At 39.1% G+C, this 14,890-nt stretch overlaps 1 protein-coding gene across 1 annotated transcript in view; it reads right to left on the bottom strand.

Moving 5' to 3' along the window:
- Nucleotides 1-14,890, bottom strand: part of COG7 (component of oligomeric golgi complex 7) — a 62,835-nt gene that overhangs the window by 34,511 nt on the left and 13,434 nt on the right. The window contains exons 2-4 of the mRNA XM_036738848.1: nucleotides 11,074-11,222; nucleotides 5,718-5,834; nucleotides 4,599-4,767 (exon numbers count right to left, since the gene is read on the bottom strand). Of these exons, the coding sequence (XP_036594743.1) occupies nucleotides 4,599-4,767; nucleotides 5,718-5,834; nucleotides 11,074-11,222 (435 nt within the window). The remainder of the gene's footprint in view (nucleotides 1-4,598; nucleotides 4,768-5,717; nucleotides 5,835-11,073; nucleotides 11,223-14,890) is intronic.

Raw genomic sequence — 14,890 nt, 5'->3', positions numbered from 1 at the left:
CACTGTAGATTCTTTTTACCAACTAGCACACTATGAAACTTGAAGAAAAAAACTTAAATAACATTGATGATCAGTGGTAACTTTCAAAGTTCTCCCTTGGGAAATTTAGCTCCTCGTTAAAGCCAGTTTGCTCTGTGAAACTGCGGATGTCAAAAGAATTTTTTAAAAATTGTGTTCTAAATATTTTCTGATTCTCGAGAATATTAATAATGTTGTAAATATCAGTATTCCAGATACCACATGCACTCTAAGTACCAATCTTCTTATCCAATTTTAAGATGGTTCTGACTTACTTCATGCAGGGCAAAGGAAATGAGGAAATATGGCAACTGTTCTCCAACATAGTATAAAATTGTTATAAAGGACACTGAAAGTATAGTCCTGTGTATAGCACCACCTGCTGGCAATAATCAGTTCCAAGTTAATCCTACTAAATGTTACTAGCAGTCCTTTTTTAAGTTGAATTCAATCGGAAGGAATTAGCTTTCACAACTCTAAGAATGGGAAAACTTCTTAATTGAACCAGAGGTAAGGAGCATCACAGAAAATAAAACACACAATTTTGATTATATAAAGTTGAAAAGTTTCTGCACAAATAAAATCAATGCAGTCAAAATTTGAAAAGAAACCCAGGAGGGAATTTTTTTTTTTTAGCAAATTTTTCTGATAAAAGTCTACATCCAAAATATATAAGGAACTGATTCAAACACATAAGAACAAGAGTCTTTCCCCAACAGAAAATAGTCAAAGGATATGAACAGGTGGTTCTCAAAAGAAGAAAAGCAAGCTAACAATAACCATGAGAAAAATGCTCTAAAATCAATGGTGTCAAACTCAAATATAAGCAGGGGCCACTAAAAAGGATATAGGGATCGCTGTGAGCCACATGTTGATTTAGAAAACTATACTGTGTACATTTTTTTTATTAATACATCAACACATTAAAATCAGATAAGAACTACATATTAATTTTATTTGGTGTTACGGACAATGCAAGGGTGGCATGTTTTAACACCCTTCCCCTAAATCATAAGTAATAAGAAATATGCAAATTAAAATAACTCTGAAGTTTCACCTCACACCCATCAAATTGGCGAAGATGACCAAAAAAGGAAAAGGACAATGCCCATCTCTTGGACATTCAGAACAGAAACCAAAACAGAGAGGACAGAATCTTTTCCCACCCAGTCCCCTCACTCTAACCCCTTCCTCCTCTTCCGATGGTTTGCCCAGTGCATCTAGGTCCACCTCCAGCCACAATTCAGTTCACTTCCCTGCCAGCTCTACAACGATCACCATGCTATGTCATGTTACTGGCTGTGCCCTCTGAGAAAGAATGGAGAAAAGAAAGGAAAAAAGGTAGAAAGAAAGGAGAGGAAGAAAGGAGAAAAGAAAGGAAGGAAGGAGAAAGGAAAAACTACTATTAATTTGCAAAGAAGGGAGAAAAATGGTTCAGAGGGAAATAGATAAAAGGAACAGTTTTTGGAACTAATGTGCCAAATTTAGTATATGCTTTTTAAAAACAAAAAACAGCTGAACACAATAAGGTTCAGTTTCTTGTATACAATAGTCTTTTTCTGTTACTCTTTTTATATGGAAATGTTCTACTTTTTTAATGTTTCTTAAGTTCATCATGACAAAGAATAAGATTTTTTAATTAAATAAGTGAAATTGTGCAAACATTTATTAAGTACCCACTATATTCAAAGTACTCTGTTAGGCACATTAAAAAACAAGACAGCAGGGGCAGCTAGGTGGCACAGTGAACAGAGCACTGGCCCTGGAGTCGGGAGGACCTGAGTTCAAATACAGCCTCTGACATCTGACACACTTACCAGCTGTGTGACCTTGGGCAAGTCACTTAACCCCAACTGCCCTGCCTTCCCTCCTTCAAAAAAAAAAAAAATAAGACAGCTCTTGCCCTAAAGAAACTTCAAAGTCTAATGGGTAGGAAAGGATGATACAAGGTAGTGTGTGGTAGATAAAAAAGAGAAATCTAGACAAAGGAAAGTTTGAGGAGAGACAAATCACTTTCAGCTTGAAGGCCCAGAGAAGACTTTATGGAGCTGGATCTTGAAGGAAGAAAAGGATTTTAACTGAGAGAGACGAAGTGGGAATGTACTCTAGGTGTGAAGAAAGGCAGTCTGGAATGATTCCACTGAGGTGAGAAGGCACCCAGTGATTCTAGAAATAGTTCACAGTCTAGTTTGGCTAGAATGTCGACTCAGGAAGCCAGTAATGTGAAACAAGACTGGACACAGCTTTAAATGCTAAGAGAATTTTATGTCCCCTATAAACATCCAGGAGCCACTGAAGGTTTCTGAGCAGACTTCAGACATGTGCCTTAGCAAGATTTTTGGGATAGCTTCAAAAAGGATGCTGTATGAGAAAGGAAAGAAACAAGAACAAGGAGCCAGTTACAAGACTATTACTACAGCCTAGGAGAGGAAAAATGTTTAATGAATATCTTCTATTTAATGAGAGGCAATGTGGCATCATGGTTAGGGTCGGGCTTAGAGTCAGGAAGGCATGGGTTCAAATTCTGCCCTAGACGCTTACTGGCTGTGAGACCCTGAGCAAGCTACTCTGTGCCTCAGTTTTCTCATGTATAAAATGAAGGGTTTAGCCCTGATGACCTCTAATATCCCTTCCAGATCTAAATCTATGACCCTTTGATCCTGTGAATCAAGGAATGAATGTTAAATGTAGTAAAACTGACAGAACTTGGTTAACTAAATGGATGTGGGCAGTAAGGAACAGGGAAGAGACAACTATGAGATTTCAAACCTGAGCTTCATGAACATAAAACAAGAAATATGAGAGAAGGGATCACTCAGTGAAGAATCTTTTGAGCTCAATTTTGGATCCAAAGAGTATAAGGTGCTGGTGGAAAACCTACATAGCAGACAGTTAGATTAGAATTCAAGAGAGAGACTAGACATAAACGTAGAGAGGTAGGGATTTCTGCCTCCTCAAATCACTATACAGAAGTGATAAATTAATTCATGGGAATGGACAAAATTGCCAAAGGAAAGAGAAAAGTGAAGGGAAAAGGAAAAAAAAAAGCAGAGAACAGCTATTTGGGGGACATCCAGACTTACAGGTCAAGCAAGAAAACTGACCATTGGATAGACTGAGAAGAAGCAGCTGAACACGTAAGAAGATCATAGAACCATATATCTAGAGGACACCTAGTCCAACCCAAGGAGAATCAGGAGAAACGGCGTCATGGAAACCAGTGGAAGAGAAAGAAAGAGGGAGTGACAAAGCATCAAAGGCTGTGGGAAGGTTTTCAAAGTTAGACCATGTTCCTGGTCTATTAAGCTTTCTCTGTCTTACCTATACTGTGTTATGGTCAAAAGGAGAGCATGGCTGGACAGAAAGAACAACTGAGCAGAAAAGTCTACTGGAAAAAAGAAAAGATGGTAGCAAAAGTCCAATGTCCAAATAAACCAAAACCTGTTGTTGTTTGTCCTTCGTTCTCAAAGAGGACCATGACCTCAGGAAGGTGATGTCAAGACTTGCAAGTGAATTGGATTTAAGTGAGGGAAGGCTGTGCAAAATCACCAGCCTCACTCTCTCCTCTGGAGCCATCTAGGTCCAGTGGCAAGACGTAGATGAGGATGACCAGAGGTGGCCCCAAAACCAAAATTTACATTTCAATCCACAAACACATGTTAAACATCGGCTACATACAAGGCACTGCGTTCAGTATACAAAGACAATCCTTGCTCTCAAAGGACTTGCATATGAATAGATAGATAAGGACAATAATAGCTAACATTTATACAGAGTTTTGCAAAGTTCTTTACATATATTATGTCCTTGAAGCCTTACAACAACCCTGTTAAACAGAGGCCATTCTTAACCTCATTTACAGATGAAGAAACTGCGGCTATGAGTAAGTGACTCATTGTGGGTCTCACAGTTAGTAAAGGTCTGAGGCAGGATTCAGATTCAGGTCTTCCTGACACTAAGTCTGGCACTCCATCCATCCAAGAGGCTGCCTAACTGCCCAGAGTATAGGGACAAAGGAGAGATCAGAGAATGTGGTCTAGACATATCAGAAGGAGACAATTCAAATAGCTGGAGAGATTAAAGAGGATTACAAGGAGAAGGTAGTAGCTGAACTGAGCCTGGAAGGAAAACAAGAAAAGCGAAAGGCAAGGAAAAGGAGGACACACATTCCAGGTTTAGGAAGCAGCCTGCATGTATTAGACCCCAGAAACCAGAACAACCTCTGTATAGTCAGACGGCATCTCTCACAGACAGTCAGAAGCCCACAGCAATTTCGTGACTAGCTTCACTCCCCGTCCAACACCGAAAGGACTGGGAAACATAGCACAGTGCAGGGGGAAGAAGGCTGGCTTTCCAGCCAGGTTTGAGGCTCAGCTCTGCCACATATTCAGCCATGGGCCAGTCACTTCAGTGTCTCCTCTTCTAGAAAACGAAGGGGCTGGACCCTCCTAGTTTTAAGTCTATGGATCCCATGATCCTAGTCCAGGCTGACAAGATTCTCAGTAACGATCAGCCAGTCAGGCAAGATGCCTTCTCTTTGGGAAAAAGCAGGCACAGAGACAGAAAAGACTCGTACTCACCTATGGACTGAGAATTGAATGCAGCCACTATCTGTGGGCTGGCCATGGCCTCCAGCCTGTTCTTCAATGCCTCAAGGTGCACGCATTTATCTGAGTAATCCGGTGTATCAACAAGCATGGTCAAACTGTTCTGCATACTGGTTAATTTAGCAGAAATCACAGCCACATTCTTCAACAAAATCAGAAGACAATGCATGGGATATTCATTCTCAAAAGTTTTAACCTTCAAGCTTATCATACCAAGTAATTTTGTCCTCCATTCTCAAAGAGGAGCATGACCTCAGGAAGGTGATGGTCATGACTTGCAAGTGAATTGGATTTAAGTGAGGGAGGGCTGTGCAAAGTCACCAGCCTCACTTTCTCCTCTGGAGCCATACTGTCAAGCTAACAACTTCACAACTACATTTAAGTCAAAGAAGTAAGCACTGTCTATAAAGTGTGTAAACATTCTACAGAAATTACATGGAAGCCATTATGACCCTGGGCAAGTCACTTAACCCCAACTGCCTCCAAAAAAAAGAGAAATCATCCTGGGGGGGAAATGCAAATGTGTTTTAAAATCATAATAGGTAGTAGCTAATTTTATCAATATTTAGCATTCTCATTTATCTCGTATGTTAAATATTGGCTACAGACATGGCATTACGCTCGATACACAAAGACAAAAATAAGTATCGTAAATCATAAAGCAATCCCAAACACCACCTTTTTCATATAGAGACAGTCAAGAATTAAATCAGAAATGCCGCTTATAGGTATTAAAATTAAGCCTCACCTACACTTATCATGAAACAGGCAGTGATGTGGGAAGAGACTGAAAGAAGGCTGACTCCAACTTGTTCTCCCTACAAGCTTTTATTTGGGCTTCCTCAGGAAAACACTTTTATGCTTGTAGGTCCCAATGTCAGGACAGTAGGGAAAGTGGGGGAAGTAGAATTACTCCAGAGAGTTACAAATTTTCCCTTTTCTATGTTTCTATATACCCGTATAATCCACTAATTAGGGTATTAAGCTTTTGTAGTCACACCCTCTTCCATTTGATTTCCCCAGGTTTCTATCTCTCTAGTTAGGCTTTTCTCTACGATATTTCAAATAATCCCCCCCCCATAAATAACCTACTTGTGTCTTAAATGTTTCTTCAATATCTGCACTCAAGGTGCTCCACTTATCTGCTTCTTGAAGAGATTCTGCAGCAAGCTGCATTCTGGATTTCACCTGGTCAATCTCCACCAGTACCTAAAAAAGAAGAATACAAAGTAAAGTAAAGAAAATTACTTGGTATGTAAACTCTTTTAGGTCAAGGACTATATCATATTTGTCCACTGTATCATAGCAATAATTCACTAGATTGACAACAGTAGGTACTCAATAAATACTTATTGCTTTGTAGTCTGCTTAACTGGGCCTTCCATTTTTTTTTCCTACACCTTCTCAGTGTAGGTGAGAACTGTATTCCACAATGCTTGAGACAACATGGTATGTGAACAACAGCAAAAACAACACTGGATTCAGCCTGAAGAGGACTTGATCCAAGTTTCTGACTCTGAAACCCACTGGCTAGCTAACCCTAAGCAAGTCAATCTACTTTTCAAAGATTCAGTTTCCTCATCTCTAAAATGTGTCTAATAATTCTTGTACTGCCTACCTCACTCACAGAATTGTGAGGAAAGATTTTTATAAACCTGAAAGCATTATATAAGATAGTGTGAGTTACTAGTGTAGCAGTGATGTAGCAGTGTCATCAGTATCCTGGGAAAAGCACTAGATTTGGAATCATAGAACCTGAGTTCAAATCTTTTTTTTTAATTTATTTTTTATTTTTAAAGTTTACAACATTCAGTTCCACAAGTTTTTGAGTTCCAAATTTTCTCTCCCTCCCTCTCCTCTCCCCTCCCCTCCAAGATGGCATGTAATCCAATACAGGTTCTACATATACCTTTGCATTAAACTTATTTATGTAATAGTCAAGCTGTAAAGAAGAATTATAAACAATGGAATGGATCATGAGAAAGAAGAAACGAAACCAAAAATGAAGGGGAAAAAAAGAGAGTAAATCGTTTGCCTCAATCTGCATTCAGACTCCATGCTTCTTTCTTTGGATGTGCATAGCTTTTTCCATCCTGAGTCTTTTGGAGCTGTCTTTGAACCTTGCATTGATGAGAAGAGCTAAGTTTATCAAAGTTAGTCCTTACAGATACCTTGTGTCTGTAATAGTGTATAATGTTCTCCTGGTCCTGCTCTCTGAGTTAAAATACTGACTTCTCTATCCATAAGACAATGGGAAGCTTATTTGCCTTCTCTGGGCATCAATTTTTTTCAACTGTAAATTGGACCTTCTTTCCTTGAACCCAGAAGGGGCAGAACCAGAAACAATGAGTAGAAGTGGAAAAAAGGCCAATTTGGGCTCTGTGTCAGAAAAAAACTTCCCACCAATTAGAGCTGGGCAAAGGGGCAGTAGACTACCTCAGAAAAGAAGGGGCTCCTCTTTTCCAGATGTCTTCATGCAAAGGCCGTATGCCCACTTCCCAGGAAGGTTACCAAAGGCCTCCTTTTTCAGGTATGGGCCTTTGAGATAACAGACATAACACATTTGGTGAATCCAAAGGGGCTGTATAAATGGATGTCATTCCATGACTTCAAAAAAATGTTCCCATAGCCTCCTTAGGGACAAGATGGTAACAACTCCTCCTATTTATAGAGCTCTTTACAGGAGATAACATGTTTCCTCACAAGCCAATGAGGGTGTTGCCAGGTAGGGCAAATATTATTATCCCCATTTTTCACAAAGGAAGAAAGTGAGACACAACAATATTAAAAGATCTGCCCATCATCACATAGAGAGTGAGTGTCAGAACCGAGATTTAAATCTGGGTTTCTCTGACACAGAGTTCAGTGCTTTCTATTATAACACACTGGAATGATAAGAAGGAATCATGTCTCCTGAGATTGAGTTAATCAACAGAAGGTCTTCTCTCACTGATCTCCCTTTCTAGATTCTGACAATCCTAATGGCCAAGAGTCACTACTAAGACCAATCTTTTTTCATAAATGCCAAAGTTCAGTCAAAGTCAGAGTATTCCAAGAAACAAAAGCTTAAGAAGAAAAAATACAAGTTATCAGAATTCACAGTTTAAAATAATAAAACTAGTGAAAGAATTCTTTCAATCCAATAAACATGGTAAAGGAGAATCTTCCATTCTTCAAGGTAAAAAATTTGCAATAGTTTCCTATTTCAAAAAAAATCATAAAATCTTACAATTAGGAGAAAATTTAGCGATTTCGTGATTCAACCTCCCAGAAAATGCAGGAATTCCTTTTATAGTATCAATGGCCAAAAAAGAAAGGAAAAAAAAGGCACCTAGGATCTGTGAGATCATATAAAACTTTAAGTGAAAGAAGAGTCTGCATTTATCCAAGAAGCAGTAAGACTTGGGAAGCAGATCACCAGATCCGTATTTTAGGAGTATCTGTTTGACAGCTCTGTAGAAAATGGATGAGAGAGGGGAGAAACTGTGGAAGTCAGACCAAGAGTCTATTGTAACAGACTAGGCAAGAAGTGTTAAAGGCCTGAACAAGGACGGAGGCTGAATGTGAAGGAACGAATGCATTTATCAAACACTTGTTGTTTGTCCTTCATTTCTGAAGAGGATCAATGACATCACAGGGCAATGTCTTGACTTGAGTGTGAATTGGATTTAAGTGAGTCATAGCTGCACAAAGTCATCAGCCTCCATCTCTCTTCTAGAACCATCTCAGTCCAGTGACAGAACAAAACTCAAGACAACTGTCAGTGGCCTGGGATGCAGTGAATGACTTTGGTGTCTTAGTTGTCTCACCAAGCTCTAAGCACTCTATAGCACCTGCTTCAGACACCTTTATGGCCACTGGAACAAATTGCTCTCATCAGCTCATTCCACTGGGGAAAGCCTTCACATGCTTAGGGTACACATTGCCCTAACTTAACAACAGGTTTAAGGCCTGTTGGTTACCCTCAATCTGGTTTAGCCTGTTTCCCTAGAAAGTTTTATCAGGGTAAGAGGGTATATTTAGGGTGTAACCCTAAATGCATGCGCATGCTACAGCTTCTTGGAGCCACAGGTGAGAGCTGAGTGTCTGGTTGGACACCAAAGGAGGATAAGCAGCCCTGAAAAGGCCTCACCAAGCCCTTACACCAGAGACGCTAGTTCTCCCTGGACATCCCATGCACCCCTATTAAATGCTTACTATGTGCTAAGTACTGGTGACACAAAGAGAAAATCAATGATAGTCCCTCCCCTCAAGAACTCAAATTCTAATGGGGGAGACAACACATAATAAAAGTTTTTGCTGCAAGTCAAATGGAAAGGTCCCTTTTTCTTGAAGGCGCACGGTAGAACAGTTGGTAATCCATCTCTTTTAATGTCATTTCCACTGAAAAATTATATCTATATGTAATGGTGAACCACCTTACAGGGCCAAGGCCCTTGCTGGCAAGAATGTTCTCTTCTATGTCTTCAGTAGCGGCTGCTGCTTAGGAGCTAAAGGCCTCAGCATCTGCAGAAGCAGCTGACAGAAACTCTCCCCACAGGAGTTGTTTTCCAGGATGACAGCAGCAAGGACTGGGCTAGGAGCAGGATCAGAATTCAGGGGGCAGTGTTGCTCCTGGACTCTTGGGTTTACCTTCCCAACAGTGGCAATTTGTCATCAGATGGTGCTGGTGGTGGTAATAAAGGTGAGCCTCATCTTCACAGTGACTGATCCCCTCCATGACAGCTGTGAGGCCCAGGCTGGAAGCAGGGACTGTGGTCTGTAGGGAAATGGAACTTCCAAGGCCCTTGCATTCAAGATCCTAGGATGACTCCATTGATATCTAAGGAGAGACGGTGGTCAAGACGGTGGCAGTTTGACTCACCCAGGATATGCTACCTCCTGTCTCTGCTTCAGTGATGCAAGAGATGTTGTATAGATAGAATTGACAAGCCTTAGCAACTAATTAGACATGGGGGAGTCAAGGATGATTCCAAGACTGTAAACCTGGGTGACTTGACAGATGGTGATAAAAAAAAATAGAGAAGTTTGGAAGAGAAACAGGTTTGGAAAAAATAAATGAGTTCTACATTATACATTCTGAATTTAAGATGCCTACAGAACCTGGATCCAGGTGAAATTTTCTAGCAAGCAGTTTATAATGCAGCACTGGAGTTCAGGAAAGAAAGATGAGAGCTAGACATAAAAATTTGGTAATGATCTACATAAAGATGATAACTGAACACACTGGAGCAGACAACTAAGAACATAGAGAAGAGAAGAGAGCCCAGGACAGATATTTATGAAGACAACACTTAGGTGGAAAAGGGAAAAAGTAGTCAGACAGTTGGAGGAGAACCAAGAAAGAGTAGTGTTATGGAAGCAAAGGGAAGAGAGACCATCCAGAAGAAGAGGGAGGCCAATAATGTTTAAAAGCTTCAGAGAAATCAAGGAGAACGAGGAATGAGAAAATGTCTGCAGATCTGGTAATTAAAAGACCACTGGTGATCTTAGAGAAAGCAGTTTCACTTGAGAAGTGGGGTTGGAAGGCAGAATTCAAGGGACTAAGAAGAAAGTGAGAGGTGAGAGGATGGAGACAATGACCATACAAAACCCTTTTCAAAAAGTTTGGCTGCAAAACGGAGAAGAGCTACAGGACGATAGTGTTTCAGGAATGTCAGGGTTAAACAAGTTTTTTAAGGGTGGAAGAGACCTGCACAGATATTTAAACAGTAAAGAAGAACCAAGCAGATAAGCAAAGATTGAAGATGAGAGAAAGAGAGGGGATGTTCAAGGGGGGGGGAACACCTAGATGAGACAGGTAGGGATTAAAACAGAATCACAAGTGTAGGGATTAACTTTGGTAAGAAAAGGTACCCACTTCTTTATCAAAGAACAGAACAAAAAAGCAAAGACTGCGGAAGGATAGAGATTTTAATGCGAGGAGTAGGTAATTCTAACCCAAATTTTCGGATTCTGAGTTCAGCATTCTTCCCACCATCCTATTGTGCTATGCCTAGAGTGCTTTGTTGGTATGTCTAATATAAGTGACCTTAAAGTGAAACCTATCCAATGCATCAAAATACCAGAACTTTTTAGCATCGTTGACAAAGCATAGCAATACATTGTTTTCCAAAGTTGGAAGACCTAATTCATTTATAGCAAAACATCCTTTTCCAAAGTTGGGAGAACTAATTCATTTATTGTACTGAAAAGAAATGTCAACTATCTCTGACTTTTCATAGTATTTTAGGTTTTTCAAGGGGAAACAGAGTAGAAAGAAAACCAGCCTGGGATTTAAGAGAGATCGATTCTGGTTCTAGTTCTGCCAAATGTGTGACCTTGGCTAAGTTAGCTCATCTGTGTGGGCTCTGGTTTCCTCATTTGTAAAATAAAGGGGTTGGATTACTCTCTAAGGTTCCTTCTAGCTCCTATATTTAATTATTTCTATGAGTATAGCTATGAATACCTGCATCGACTGAGCTGTGTCTTGTTCAAATTTTTTAATATCTTCTTTGACAAGAATCATTTGTTCCTTCAGGAAAGATGCCTCCTGCTTAAGAGCTTCCACGTCTCGGAGAACTTTGGGCATATTTTGGAGGGCCTGGTGACTGGTTTCTGTAGAAAAAAATAAAGAAGCAATATAGAAGTAGATGAAAGCTGGCCACCACAAGCAAATAAAATTCAAGAGCCCTAAAGACAAATAAGAATGTTTACTAAAACATTCCAAAATGAGATAGAATACTTGCTAACAAAGTTAAAATGTTTTACTATTTACAATAGCCATTCAGTTAAAGCAATTATGCTAACATCAAGAGTTTATGGTGGTAAAAGACTTAGCTGCTCTGATCAATACATATTTTAAACAGGAACCATTTTTCCCCCTGAACTAAATGAATGACATATGTCTGTTTGGTTAAAGTGAGACAGTTAGCCCCTTAAAAGTTGCTTTCCTTAGAAAAGCAGATCAAAGAACCCGAGCTAGCAGCTTTCCTGTGTGCTGGCGTTGTTGTTGGTCTTACGCAGCCACAGTAGCAGCCAGCATCATTGTTGTTAACCACCATTCATCCCAGTTCCCAAGCTCTTGTTACTTCTCATTTGGATTAATGAAATAGCCTCCTAACTGGTCTCCCTGTCTTGTCTCTCCTCTCTCCAATCCATTACACAGCTGTCAAACTGGTTTGACAGTAATTGATTTGACATTTAGTTAACTAGTCCAGAGGCGTCAAACACTACCACCATGTGGGCCACAACCCTCCCATGCCGCATGAATCAAATTAAAATGTTGTTCTTATCTAATTTGAATGTGTTTATGTGTCAATAAAAATTATGTAATAAACATGTCATTTTCTAAGTCAACATATAGCCACAGAGATCCCTATGTACAGTTTAGGGGTTCCCCTTCTGGAGACTACAGGCCCTAAACGACCCCCAGAGTACAGCCCAGACCAGGTTAAAGATAACTGAGAAATGTTTAACAAAATAAAGATACAATGAAACATCATTATTGTTCTGTCTCAGTCAGACTTATCAATGATCCCATTTGGAGTTTCTTGGCAAATATAAGGAAGTGGTTATAATGAAACATAGATAATAACTTGTTTTCTAAATCAATATACAGCCTCAGGATCCATTTCATGCACTGGTCTAGACAATCTGTTAAAATGGCCTAAAATCACTAAAAAACTTACGAAGGAAATATCTGATGTCTTTTCTATATAAAATATACCTAATTTAAGAGCCTTGCTCAGTCCTATGCTAACTCATTTTCTCCACATTTTCTAATACTAAGGAGGGTAGTCAATCAATTAATTTGCAAACATTTTTTATGAACTTAATATGTTTCAGGGACTATGTCAAGTCCTGAAGATACAAAGAAAAAGTGAAAACAATATCTGCCTTCAAGAAGTATACATTCCAGCATATATTTATCCATCATGTACATATATCTTCTTGTATAGGTATATACAATATACATACATAGAGGGATGTACTAGCATCTATAGAACCAATACATATGTTTGTATGCACTGAAAAAATAACACTGACTGTAAGTCAAATTCAGGTTTTATAAAATCCAAATTTGAGAGGAAAATGAAACTTGTATTTGGGCTAGTACAGAACTATTGCCCTTATCTGGGGGCAACAGAAGAACCAGAAGGTTAATGGAGAACTGTGTGTATTTATAAAGCACATAATGATTACAAAGTCAACTGTAAATGTTATTTCATTTGATCCTTATAGGAACACAATGAACCTTGAGTTCAACAAAATATTTGACAGGTTTCCAGTGGGGCTCAGAGGGACAGACTTGGTCGGTTACAAAGTCGGTCAATAGCAGAGCTCCGACTCAAATCTAGTTTCTCTGATGTTAATCATATGATATTCAAATAAAAGGGGATTAGGACCTCAGACCTTAAATTCTATCAAAATGCCTATGACTTAAGAGCCATCAATATTGGTTACAGCAAATCATGTATCTAAATGAGCAGGCAGAGAATCCTAACATACAGATGAATTCTTTCCATCACTAGAAGTCTCCATAGAAGAATCAGTATAACACCACAAAGAGCTCCTTAGCATCAAATTCATTTCTCACACCTGTGCTAACTTAATGGAATATATGAAAAAACAAGTCAACATCAAAACATTCTCTCACCTCTGACACTCCTTCCAACAAAGCATAAATCCACAAGACTATATGGATGCCTAATTCACTCCACCACCATCATCTGCTAGTTAGAAATGGTACATTATTCACTAAGTGTAAACTAAGAGAGTAAACAGTCAACTATGGTTTGAATACTTACAAATCAGTCACTTTATTGAAACACCATGATTCTGTACTATGCTACCAAAAACTCCTTTGGAATTCAAGAAATAGCTGCTGGAACTGAGCTGATGGGTAAAATGTCTAAGTTATATTAATGCCTAATAAGACTCTAAATAGATATATCACAACATGGGATGGAAACATACCAAATGGAAACATCTGGTCCCATGCTTCACTTGTGGCCCCATTAGCTAATTAATTTCTGGACATTAAAGTCCAATTAAATTGCTAGCTAGTAGAAGAGACCACTAAGACTGCTTTCTCATATAGACTCCTCTACCTCATCAAACTGCTAGAGATGCTAAAGCTGGATGTCTCAACAATTTTTGTGTCATGGACCTCTTTGGCAGTCTAGTGAAATCTATGGGCTACACAAAATTTTTAAACGCATAAAATATATAGGATTACAAAGGAAATCAATTATATTAAAATATAGTTAGCAATTTTTTAAACAAGTTCACAAATACCAGGTTAAGAATCTCTTTGCTAAAGAAAAAAAATTCATCTTATTATCATGTCTCAAGATAACTACAGTTTAGGAGAGAGTGCTTCATTGGAATGAACTGCCTAGAGAAGGGATTTCCCCTTACCAGAAGTCATCAGAGTCTGGATGACCACTGGTCAGTTATACTATAAAGAAGTTTCTTGTTCAGGTGCAAATTGGACTAGATGTCCTCTGAGGTCCCTTCCAACACTGAGATTCTTCAATTCTGTAGGCATGTGAAATATGTCACTAAAATTATAATATTTCAAAACAAATCAAGTGTGCCAAGCAGAAACACACATTCAACTTTAAAGAAACAACTCAATTCCTTGTTCTTCTTTTTTTGATACCACAAAGGTTCTGAAGTTTCAGTAGTGTTGCTACCCCCTCTACCATTGCAATGTGGGAAGCAAAGAGAAAAGCAAGATCAGCCCTTTGGAGGACTTATGTACCTATGGGGTAGCAGGTGGATAATTAATCAATGAAGAAGCGGTCAAGTAGGAGGAGGTAAATCTAGAAAGAATAGTGTCACAGAAGAAGTCAAGAAAAGAGAGCATCTCAAATGAGAAAGAAATCAAGTGTCAATTGCTGTAAAAAATGGATTAGGACCGAGGAAAGGTGGAGTAAAATGAGAGGTCTGAATGAGATGAACTCTGAGTTCCTTTACTGATCTAAATCATGGCAGCCTGTGATTAGAAGGTCTTTTGATGAACTTAGTGAAAACTCTTTCAGCAGCATGGTTCAATGCTGAAGGTCAAGAACGCAGAAGGTCAAAGAGTAAGTGGATAATGGGGAAACGGAGGTCACAAGGGTAGACTACTTAGATAGATATTCTACTACATAGATATTCAGAAGTGGAAGAGAAACAGTGTAAGATAAGAGCTTGAGGGGGTGACAGGGTTGAGGGAAGGTATAGGTTTGTTTTCAATGGGGAAGACAGCATCATTGTAGGCAGAAAGGAAGAAAGTG

Source organism: Trichosurus vulpecula, chromosome 9, assembly GCF_011100635.1.
Source record: "Trichosurus vulpecula isolate mTriVul1 chromosome 9, mTriVul1.pri, whole genome shotgun sequence".
In the NCBI taxonomy this organism is placed as follows: domain Eukaryota; kingdom Metazoa; phylum Chordata; class Mammalia; order Diprotodontia; family Phalangeridae; genus Trichosurus; species Trichosurus vulpecula.
This window is presented reverse-complemented; position numbering and strand designations above follow the sequence as displayed.